The 12,668-nt window shown below is 38.8% G+C and overlaps 1 protein-coding gene across 1 annotated transcript in view; it reads right to left on the minus strand.

Moving 5' to 3' along the window:
- Window positions 1-9,807: 9,807 nt before the first annotated feature.
- Window positions 9,808-12,668, minus strand: part of PSF2 — a 39,338-nt gene continuing 36,477 nt past the window's right edge. Inside the window, exons 4-8 of the mRNA XM_086491507.1 lie at window positions 11,016-11,115; window positions 10,907-10,937; window positions 10,685-10,777; window positions 10,450-10,602; window positions 9,808-10,352 (exon numbers count right to left, since the gene is read on the minus strand). Coding sequence (XP_086347633.1) covers window positions 10,332-10,352; window positions 10,450-10,602; window positions 10,685-10,777; window positions 10,907-10,937; window positions 11,016-11,115 — 398 coding nt within the window. The 3' untranslated portion in view covers window positions 9,808-10,331. The remainder of the gene's footprint in view (window positions 10,353-10,449; window positions 10,603-10,684; window positions 10,778-10,906; window positions 10,938-11,015; window positions 11,116-12,668) is intronic.

A 12,668-nucleotide genomic window follows, 5' to 3' on the forward strand; every position in this document is an offset into this window, starting at 1 on the left:
CCAATAACAATAAACTTGAGTAGATACTTCTACAAAAATGACGTAAACGAACGACATGCTCATGTAAACTGCTTTACTGGATTATCACCTAAAGATGTATCACGGGGGGAAGAATGGTACAAAAAGAAAGACATGACTTTTAGTGCACAAGTTGAAGTGCTAAACTTTGGCACCCGAGATGTGAACAAATATAGGGATAGAACCTCAGTTGTAGGAACCAAAAAAAATTGGTGCATTGGACCTTTTTGTATTTATGTATCTCCCTAGAAACACTATGTATTTTTTTTGTCCACTACGGTTATAAAAATTTGGTTTTGATATAACACATATTGTTTTGAAGGCATGAGAATTGAGTTTGAATCTTGGTTTTATCATTCTAACTAACTTGAGTGATGGTGTGTGTGTGTGTAGATGATTGACATCTTACCTTGAGGGATATGGGCGGATATACTCTCTCACCTTATGGTGGAGGAGCATTTCCAAACTGGAGTGGAAGTACAAAGACTTGTCACTACCACAAATAACAGGGAAGAGAAGAAAATATTGATGTCTACGGATTTCATTGTACCAAATACCTTCCAAGCTTGGTATCATTATGTTGTAGGGAATCCTGAATTTAGACCCCCTAAGCATAAACCCTCGCTTGTTGGGAGTATTGAGTGGATACAATCTAAGTTGGGAATGGAGATTGTAGTCACTAATCAAATATTGTACATAAATGCTTATGAACTTACCCTAAGACCGACAAAGGAAACGTGGATGGCCAGAAACATACTTCCTTTAGTAATATCTATAGGATGCTTTGACATTGTTATGTTTAATGTACGGGGACGGCAGTGCAAAAACAATGACCGACATTCCTATAGTCCTATACGTTGGAAGTTATTCTTTGACTTATTTGGGAATTCATTGATCCACAATCCTTGCAATGTAAAAAATTTATACAATGCCTACAGCATACCTCATTGCCTTGCAGATTGTGCAAATATACACAGCTCAGTGGGATGGGACACATCGGATGTGTTTCCAAAAGAATCTGCTTTATTTGATGACTACTTTGGATATAGGAAGGCAATTATCCATACCAAGATGGGAGTACCTGTAACCAGAAAATCCCTTACTCAAGAATGGTATGACTCATATGCCAATGAAAAAATGTTCAAGCCAAAGATCGTAAAGGATTGTTGGAGTCAACCATCAGACATACTCAAGGAATGGCACCACTATGCTCCATTGGTGGGTGGATGTCACAATGGATATTACCAAGTGCATTATGTCAGAGCCATTAAGATTTATTACAAGCTTTTGAGACATTTGTAGACTTTTTTGAAAACCCAAAGTTTTGTGTTATAGAAATTGGAGTAATTTATTATTCTTTCTCTTATTTTGTTCTGATCTCTAAGTGCCTTAAACCAAGAAGCAGCACCATTTGACCATACCCAATGAGAGCGCAAACGATGCCCTTGTTGTTTAAGCCACTAGTCATGAAGCAAAAACACATTGAACAAATAGTGTGTCATGGTGTTTTTCATCTTATATTAAAAGTGTAGCGTCTTCTCAACAACATCTTTTGAGTTTCTCACATAAAACATCTGCACCAATATGGTTACGTGGGTTGACCACCAATGCATAGATTGAATCTTGTTCTGCACTTACAACTATTTACAAAATCAACAACAGACACAACTGTGTTGCTAGGGAACTTAAGAAAGCAATCTTTAAATTGTTGGGCCAACCACCTAAAGAGGAATTTGTGCTTGACAAAGCTTTTGAGATGATGAGAGAAGAGACGAATAAATGCAGTACTTTGAATTCTTTTCATAACCAGATCCTTTCATTTCTTCTCACTTCCTTTGGTATGGATTTGTCCAGTTTCCACATCCTTGAAGACTTTTAGGATCACTTATCTACTGTCTAATGCAATCTCATTTGGGAAAAATGTTAACTTGCTAACCCCACATTAGGTGTAATTAAATAAGCATTTATTTTGCATGATATTCACCATCAGCAAGTTTAGGGCACAGAATGGGTTCCCACAAAATATTAGTGTGCCAAAATATAGCCTACTCACCTAAGTGACCCCTTCCACAACAAATGGAGCATGTAGAAGTATAAAAATTTCCCTGATGCCAAAACTTGTTTTGGCGCATCTGATTAAAAGTCTCCTTAAAATATATGTTCCAAGACCAACTTTGGCAGGGTCTTGAACAATGATACTTTTTATACTGATCTCTAGAAAACAATGGCACTATTTCATGGTACCAAATTTGCAATATAGTACCAAATGTGGTATTGTCCAGAATATATCCTAGGACTATTCTACAAGGATGTCTTATGAATATCAACCAAACAAAATTTCATGCAATTAAAGACTATTGTTATCTAATTGTGCTACATGAGAGTCATCGAGAAAATGTATGGGATGGTTTGATGACACATTTTGAGTGAATTATTCTCTTGCACAAAATCCCCAATCCAATGTGATGTCAAGGACAACCCATTTTCTACCACCAAAACCTCCTTTTGACCTACAACCCTTCGAAGCAAAGATCTATAGAAAGACCTCGAGGCCTCTAGTTCAAAGGCCGTGGACCCAAAAGGAAAAGCTATCAAAAACTGGCACCCAAAATCTATGGCACCCCAAAAAGTCAATGCTTTCAATAATTGACGAGAAAGCAATTTGTCTGTAGTAGGCAGTACGACTGCACGCATGTATCATCGTAAATCTTCTATGTGTTTTTCATCATGAATTGAATACAAATCTAGGATTGTATAGTCAACTCTTTTTCTCATTTGTCCAGTCAATCATGCCACCTCATCACTTTGTGACACCACAAGTGTACAATTTTCCTTACTTGTAGCAGTCCACTAAAACCTGTGACCTGCTAGTCCTTTGACCTAGCTTTCTCTTGTCAAACGTCTTTGTATTCTTCTCGCCCTTCTTCTAATTTTTGTCATGCAACTTCTCATCTAAATCTTTATCCATGAATATCAATTACTTTGATTGGGCCATCACCCCTTTATGCTTAAAGGTTTCTATTTTAGGCAACACTTCTACAACTCAAGACGTAATCCACAGCAATATCTCTACAGCTACTCCTTGAGGTTGTCCCTCGGAAAAGAGATATTTGCCAATGCGAGATGATGTGAACCCATAAAGACAAATTCCATATACTTAAAGTGAGACCTTTGCTAAGAAGATAAAGGAAGAAATTAAGAAGCTCAAGGATGCAAAATTCATCTACAAGATTGAGCAGATAGATCTCATTTGTCGTTGTACCTAAGAAAAATGACAAACTTTGAGTTTGCGTAAATCTCATAAAAGCAAATGCAACTACCATTAGAGATAACTATCCTCTTCCGATCATAGAAAATGTGTAGAAAGAAAAGAAGTATCTTTTTGAATAGATTCTTGAGGTACAACCAACTGACCATACACCCTAAGAACCAACACAAAATAGCTTTTGCAACTAAATGGGGAATCTCGGCTTACAACATTCATGTCATTTGGGTTAATTAATGCCCTAGCTACCTTCTAAAGACAAATGAATCATTCTTGAAAAGAGTCCCAAAACTTTCAGTTGTAAGACTATAGAGTGTCATTCTTCTTGAACTGCAAGTGGTTCCAAGCTATCAAAAGTTGTGCTTCATATCCCGATGTTAACTATAGAAAAGCAAAACAACTATTTGAATCCCACATATGTCCATGTAGCAATAAAGTCAACCACCATTGATGTGCATTCCCCTCGAAAAAAGAGGCCTTTTTTTATTCTGGAGGCTTTGATGAAATTGCCCTGGGAGAAGTGGTATCCACAAAAAAATCTGCACATCATTTTATGACACCATCCAGCAATCTCTTTGAGTACTACAGCTGCTATGGGCTTCTCATGTGGGCTAAAATTTTGCATTAAGAAAGCTGACCACATCACTTGCACACAGGCCAACCATCTGGTTTGAGCTCCTCATGTGAAAGCGTTCTTTTGATCACAGCACTTACACCATTCATGCTCTCCTTTCTAGTATCTTGAAGTGGAGAAGTGATGCGTCATATGTAAGCCTATCAACTAATAGTACCTTGCCCCAAAAATAAGTGCCCTAAACCGGGAAGCAGCACCATTTGACCATACCCAATGAGAGTGCAAACGATGCCCTTGTTGTTTAAGCCACTACTCATGAAGCATAAAACACATTGAACAAATAGTGTGTCATGGTGTTTGTTGTCTTATATTTTAAAAAGTGTAGCATCTTCTCAACAAATCTACTGATTTTCTCACATAAAAAATTTGCACCAATATGGTTACGTGGGTTGACCACCAATGCATCAATTGAATTTCGTTTTGCACTTCAAATTCTTTACAAAATCAACAACGGACACAACTACGTGGCTTGAAAACTTAAGAAAGCAATCGTTAAACTGTTGGGTCCACCACCTAAAAAGGAGAATTTGTGCTTGACAAAGCTTTTGAGATGATGAGAGAAGAGACGAATAAATACAGTACTTTGAATTCTTTTCATAACAGATCCTTTCACTTATTCTCACTTCCTTTGGCATGGACCTATCCAGTTTCCACATCCTTGAAGACTTTCACAATCACTTATCTATTGTCTAATGCAATCTCATTTGAGCAAAATGTTAAGTTGCTAACCCCACATCAGGTGCAATTACCAAATAGGCATTTATTCTGCATGATATTCGCCATCGGCAAGTTTAGGGCACATATGGATTCCCACAAAATACTAATGTGCCAAAATACATCCTACTCACCTAAGTGACCCCTTCCACAACAAATGGAGCATGTACAAATATAAAAATTTCCCTGATGCCCAAACTTGTTTTGGCGCATCTGATTAAAAGTCTCCTTAAAATATATCATATGGACATGAGATACTCACCAGAACGTACAGCACTCTTTTAAATTCTTAACAAAAAATGATTTTATTACCTCCAAGGATCTAAACACAACCTCACTATAGGGTAAGTACCTTGAATCTTTTATACAGGTCCATCTATCAAATCAGTACAGTCCAAATTAGAGCAAAACAACCTTGAATGACACACATAAATAGATAGCCAAACAGGAACGATAACAGAGTCCTAAAATTGAAGCAAAAACAGAGTACCAAAACAAAAACACATATAGAGTACTCCATATAAAAGTATAATATAGTAAATTCAAAAAAATACCAAACTGATGCAGGTACCAAATTCAAAAAAGATACCAAACTAGTCCAAGTGCTATGGTATTGAATAGTGCTATAAAAAGCACCGTTAAAATCAATAGTACCAAAACTAGTCGTAGAGAATACTAAAACAAAAACAAAAGGACCTAACTAGGATCGAAATTCGATAGAGTCCAAAAGAAAACACATACCAAACTTTAAAAGAGCACCAAAGCAGAAAGATGTACCAACTAGTCAAGGTGCTCTGCTATTGAGTAGGGCTATAAAAATCACCCATGAAATAAATATAGTATCAAAACTGGTCGTAGAGAATACCCAAAAAAAAGTACCCATCTAGAACCAAATTCAGATAAACTACTAAAACAAAACTCCATACTAAACTATAGAGGAGTGACATAGAAGAAAGATGCATCAATTGGTCTAGGTGCAACATGGCTATAAAAATCACCCATGAAATCAATAGAGTACCAAACCTGGTGGTAGAGAATACCAAAACAAAAACAAAAAGTCCCCAGTTAGAACCAAAATTGGATAGAGAACCAAAATAAAACACTATATCAAACTACAAAGGAGTACCATAAAAGAAAGATGTATAATTTTGGTGGAGGTGCCAAACTTATATACTTTTGGGTAGATTTATATTCGGGTCACACGCTTGGTAATATCGAAGGTGAGTGAAAGCACCAAAATTGGTGTTGTCTAAACCAATGCAATACAAATAAGAACCAAAGTTGATATTGATCATGTGCTTTAATGAACATGGTGATCTAAAATGGTTGATCCACCAAATTTGATAGAGCACCAAATATGTTCCAAGACCGATGTTGGTAGGGTCTTGAACAATTATACTTTTGTACTAATTTCTAGAAAACAATGGCACTATTTCATGGTACCTAATTTGCGATACAATAACAAATGTGGTATTGTCCAAAATATATCCTAGGGCTATTTTGCAAGGATGTCTTATGAATATCAACCAAACAAAATTCCATGCAATTAAAGACTATTGTTATCTGAATGTGCTACCTGAGAGTCATCGAGAAAATGTATGGGATGTTTGGTGACACACTTTGAGTCAATTATTGTATTGCATATGTCCTTTGTTGGGTGAAAGTCCGGTCTCCAATGTTGCGAAGGCACAAACCAAATCTCCGATTTCGCATGTGATACTGCTATGTCGAGGTAATTGTCTCTGAGAAGGAGTAAGTGACAACACTTCATTCTCATCTCTCAACTCGAACCAAGTACTCACTACTGCTATGTTTCTTTGATGAACACCCAACAGGCTAGCAATCTTTGGCTGATTCAATGTTGTTGTTCTTTCGCAGCTATTCAAGATCATCATTGAAGAGGTTCTTTTCACAAAAAGATCACTCGTGGGAGTGAGGTACCTTGAGCTGAGTCAATATATTATGAACTTAAAAAACAAGACTTGATTCACTATCTCATTTTCTCAGCTTGGAAAATGTATGATGCTGCATGAGCCCCTCGAATATCTCCTCTTGTTTGGATACTTGAAGTCCCTAAATCTGCCTTTTTCAAGACTAAGCCATTGCTTTGCGGGTATCCTTTCTTGACTTGTTATTTGGCAATCCCACCTTGATGGTACCAAGAAGACTCCTTCCTTTCATTGATTGTGTTTCTTTTCTACCCAATCATTGCACATATAGGCTTGGTTACTGAGAGTTCGTTTTTTATGAGACTAGGATAACCAATTTCCATCGTATTCATTGCGCTTTGTATCTCTGAGTACACATCAGTGGAAGGGCTTGCTTCACACTCCATGTGTGTGTGTGTGTGTGTGTGTGTGTGTGTGTGTGTGTGTGTGTGTGTGTGTGTGTGTGTGTGTGTGTGTGTGTGTGTGTGTGTGTGTGTGTGTGTGTGTGTGTGTGTGTGTGTGAGAGAGAGAGAGAGAGAGAGAGAGATGGTTGTGGAGGACATAGGTGGATGTTGCTAGACAAATAGAGAGAGAGAGGAGAGAGAGAGAGAGATGGCTCACCAAGGTATAGTAAGCAGCCCATATAGAGAGAACTTCTTGGCCATGGAGAGTGTGTAGCAAGAGCAAGCTGCCTCATGAGCAAGCTTGGCAACTCCTATCGTGAATCCATCTAGATCCGCGTTCTTGTAAGGTCCCACCCACAAATTGTTAGAAATATTAAAAGACTTTTTTTACAACCCTGCATGCTTCAAAAATTCCATTTTCCTCCTCACTTTTAACTCTTCAAAACCAATCCAGAAGAGTTTCTTTTCACTACAAAATCCCCAATGCAATGTGATGTCAAGGACAACCTATTTTCTACCACCAAAACCTCCTTTCGACCTACAACCCTTCAAAGCAAAGATCTATAGAAAGATCTTGAGGCCTCTAGTTCAAAGGCCATGGGCCCAAAAGGAAAAGCTATCAAAAACTCGCACCCAAAATCTATGGCGCCCCAGAAAGTCAATGGTTTCAATAATCGACAAAAAAGCAATCTGTCTGTAGTAGGCAGTACGACTGCACGCGTGTATCATTGTGAATCTTCGATGTGTTTTTCGTCATGAATTATATACGAATCTTGGATTGTATAGTCAACTCTTTTTCTCATATGTCCAATCAATCATGCCACTTCATCACTTTGTGATAGCACAAGTGTACAACTTTCCTTACTTGTACCAGTCCACTAAAACCTGTGACTTACTAATCCTTTGACCTAGCTTTCTCTTGTCGAACCTCATTGTATTCTTCTTGCCCTTCTTCTAATTTTTGTCATGCAACTTCTCATCTAAATTCTCATCCATGAATATCAATTTGATTGGGCCATCACCCCTTTATGCTTGAAGGTTTCTACTTTAGGCAACAATTCTACAACTCAAGAGGTAACCCAAAGTAATATCTCTACAACTACTCTTCGAGGTTGACCCTCCGAAAACAGACATTTGTCAATGCAAGATTAGGTGAAACCATAAAGACAAATGCCATATAGTTATAGACCTTTGCTAAGAAGATAAAGGAAGAAATTAAGAAACTGAAGGATGCAAAATTCATCTACAAGATTGAGCAGATAGATCTCATTTGCGGTTGTACCTAAGAAAAATGACAAGCTTTGAGTTTGCGTAAATCTCATAAAAGCAAATGTAACTACCATTAGAGATAACTATCCTCTTCCGATCATCAAAAATGTGTAGAAAGAAAAGAAGCAAATATCTTTTTGGATAGATTCTTGAGGTATAACCAATTGACCATACACCCTAAGAACCGACACGTATTAGCTTTTGCAACTAAATGGGAAATTTCGGCTTACAACAGTCGTGTCATGTGGGTTAATTAATGCCCTAGCTACCTTCCAAAGACAAATGAGTCATTCTTGAAAAGCCCAAAACTTTCGGTTGTAAGACTATAAAGTGTCATTCTTCTTGAACTGCAAGTGGTTCCAAGCTATCAAAAGTTGTGCTCCATATGTTGATGTTAACTATAGAAAAGCAAAACAATTATTTGAATCCCACATATGTCCATGTAGCAATAAAGTCAACCACCATTGATGTGCATTCCCCTCGAAAAAAGAGGCCTTTTTTTTTCTTTGAGGAGGCTTCGATGAAATTGCCCTCGGAGAAGTGGTATCCACACAAAAAAGCTAATGCCGAAGTAAAGCATTTGGTTGGCAAAGAAAGCAAGTTGATGCCAACGATGTAGAAGATTGAGAAAGTCTATCAAACTGCTAGAAAAGCAAGCACTTTCTTATCGTCGCAAGGCCTTGGAAAAAGCGTCGAACTTGACATTCTAGCCCCCTTCTTTGTAATCCTTTTGCCCCTCCATCAAAAGGTGACTCTACACATTAGGTTATTGAAGTGTGTTGCTCTCTTATACCAATCCCATAAATCAAGACATCCTTTTTCCATATGGGCCAAAAAGACTTACTGCATAAGACCAAATGAAACTGACGCTTGGCTACTATATCTAAGAATATAGGACGTTTGCTGCTTCACGACGACGCTTCATCAGCTTGACCTTCATGAGGATGTTTACTTTGTTTTCCTTAGCTTTTTCCACGTCGAAAAGATTATGCTGTGCCTGGAACTGCCCTGCTTGGCCATCATCATCACCGGCCTTCATTGTTAGCAGCTTCATCCTCAGCCTCCTCTTCCATCTCTTCTTCCGTGTACACGACTCGTAATTAAGAAGGATTTCTTCCCATTCCTTGCCAAGAACAATTTAATTTGGGAAAATGAAGTAAACAGGGGCTTCTTGATGTGATCAAAATGAAGCAGATGTCTGAAGCCAAGCAATGTTCTGGCCCTTTGAGCATGCCCTCATGTTTGATAATGATGTGGTCAATCTGCTTGCTGCAAACATAGTGCATGCCACGTGGTGCCAATTCCAAAGGTTAGCTTCCTGTTGTACCACATGGCTTTGACACATTTCTTGAAAATGGGCAAAATGGTAATGGTTTCAAGCCATCCATGTGGTTGATGCTCTCAGTAGTTTTTTCACCCGTTGACCTCTTGCTTAAAACAAATCAATTTAAACATCTTCAACAATCTCTGAGTCGCCGGCGGAGGCACAGACAATGCTAGCCACATTAAAAACTCCCTCAATTCAGCTGTCTTTGTTTTTCATCAAGAATAAAGAGAGAACAGCACCATGACTCATGAAACGCCAAATGCCAAACTTAAAAATAATTCTCAAATGTGTTACAAACCTCTTTAATCTAAATTTTTGAAAACCTTCAATAATACACAGTATCCACTTCATGGCTTTTTTATGAGCCCTCCAATAAATTGGTAATATATTCCTTCAATCTCAACTTCTTAATAACTATGCCGAAGTTCGCCGGAGTTATTCATCAACTGGAGGGTAGTTTGAAGACTCTATCTCATTATGCTGCTCCAATAGCAAAAACGAGGGCCAACTGCTCTTGCATGTCAATGCCAGGATAAAAGGCATCAGAATGAGACAAAGTACCAATTGACTGATTGGGCAAGCGAAGCAGTGCAGAGGTTGTGTATCCTGCAAGATTTGCAGTTTGAGTCTTAGAGAAAGCAGTTGGCATCTGAGTAAATGCAATCTGTTCACCGCCTTTGTGCAGGGATTTCTCATTCCTGCTAGAAGTGGGGCTGTCCCAGTGGCAATTTTCTTTTCCTGGATCCACTTCACCTGAATTAAGAGATTTCTGTCATCTAGGTCGGAGCGTTCTCTGCATCAAGCAATTAAACGCATTCAGTTACTGAAAAACTTCTGAACTCGTGCCCAAAACTTCCTACCATTGAAACAAGGCAATACTCTTTACGTACTCGAGGAACCCTGTCTGATGCAACCGGCTGGCTATCCAGTTCATTTGCGGCTTGCTTTATCAAATCCTCATTGTCATGCTTGTAGAAACATTGTAGGGCCCTCACAATGAAAGGACGAACTATGTTAACCTCCATTGCTGCAAGATTTTTCAGCTGCGGTTGCATATCAAGAAATCAGTTGCTTATCACACCCCCATTATGCACTGTGATTACTCATGGCATATAAAAAATGCACCTTAACGGCATGCGTTTTCCCTGACAGGGTTTCCAGTCCACTTTCCACTTTATGAAACCTCACATCCCGAATATCCTCAAGAAGTGATCGCACCTGCAAGCCATGAAGGTTACAACAGTACTCCCACTCTTAATTCAGATAAAAACATTATCACACAATCCTGCTAACTTAAGCTTCTTAAGCTGCTTTCTTGAGTTGAGAATCTTTTACAAATGTACTCACAAGGTATGGATCTGTAATGTCATCCCGTGCACTGTAGAATTTAGTCAGCATAGAAATGTCAAAAGACCCACAAATCCTGAAAATGCTGGCAATAGCCATCAATACTCACTGGTCAAAAAGTAATCTGGATATCTCCACATAATGGAATGGAAGTGGTTGAAATTCTCGAGGTGCTTCCCGCTCATCTTCTAGGACTTGAGTAAGCTTTTCTGATGGAAACGAACAAAGTAACAATTAGAAAAAATCCCATCAATAAAGCCCCACCATTCATCCTTCCACCAGCTATGCACTTCGGTACACAACTCTTTCCTTTTTTGTTTTTTTGGGGGGCGCTGGGGGAGAGAGAGCTGTACTATGCATTAGAAAGTACCAAAGCCGCACTGGCCTGACACCATGCAGCTGTACACATAAACGTATGGACACCAAAACTCTCGTCTAAGTTGCATCGAAAGAGGAGCAAGTAGTGAGCCTGGCATGTAATGCCCTCAATATCCCTGCATGAATTTTTGGAAGGCCCCACCCATGGTTTGGTTTAGTATGGAAAAATGTTTATAAGGCTTACTTTTCATGGTTGAAAGTATGCTAGCCATGTGTTAATGGATTTCTTGCACACGAGTATTTAGAATGCTTGGCATTTTGTGTGATTCTTTGGTGAGCATTTACTTGTGGACTACAACAAGGCTTGCTACTGAGTTTGTCTACAAAATCATAGACCCATTTAGATGATGTGCGACAAAGCAACTTTACGTAGAGCAAGGAGCACCTTCGATTGGATGATTGATGCATGGAATCACTGACTAAGCATACATCATAGCTATGTGAGCATATATTCAACACTTGTTCTTAGGAGTCCAGATAATCAAGTACAGATTCAATGACGTATGAGAACACACAAAACAATGAGTATGGATGTGATACATGTAGTATACATGACGTGAGTAATTGATTGTTAGCATGCATGTACAAAATTGAGCATGTTTTTATTGGTTGTGGTTAAGAGACCAGATATTTGTGTCCCTAATTGATGATTCAAAAAGAGAGAGAGAATGGAGACTTTTAAACGTCATATCTGCCGACAAATCTTTAACTTGAGATGTAGCGCTCAAGAGGGATAAAGGACGTGGTTACTTGTTTGAAAGTAATGATTGTAGCTAAGTGCTAGGTGAGCTAATTGATACATACCTAGATGAATCTTGCAAAACCCTGCATTTACCTTTGCTGTGAAGGAAATAGCTGGAACCATCATCAGCTCTAGGAGGAGCAGCTCCAAAACCAAGCTAGATCTAGAGACTCCTATACAACCAAAGCTTTGGCACGGCATTCCAAAGGGAAACAAAAGGTTGGACAGAGTGGGCCGTAAATCAATGCAGTGCGGAAAGCCTTGAGCCAAGAGACATTGCAGTAATCGTGGTGAGGAGAGTCATTGTTGGCGTAAAATGTCCTTTGTGGAAAACTGAGTCTTAAGCTACGACTCCGGTAAAAACCCCTGCCTTTGTTACACAAATGCAGACCTTCCAAGGTTAGATACCACTGGCTTAGGAGGGAGAGCTTACCCTATTGGACTCCCCTGATTTGATCATTGACATGGAGCTGCTATGCACATGACTTATCATAACATGATAGACGATCTGAGGCTGTACAAAGGTGAAGTCATTTTCGCAGAAAGAGCATTCACTCCTGTACAACGTGAGGGGGCTATGGAGCTTATTCCAGACAACTAAGAGGGAAGTTGTAACAAACTTGGACACCCCAAGTCAAGATT

This window comes from Adiantum capillus-veneris, chromosome 20 (assembly GCF_014529385.1).
Source record: "Adiantum capillus-veneris isolate H3 chromosome 20, ASM1452938v2, whole genome shotgun sequence".
In the NCBI taxonomy this organism is placed as follows: Eukaryota; Viridiplantae; Streptophyta; class Polypodiopsida; order Polypodiales; family Pteridaceae; genus Adiantum; species Adiantum capillus-veneris.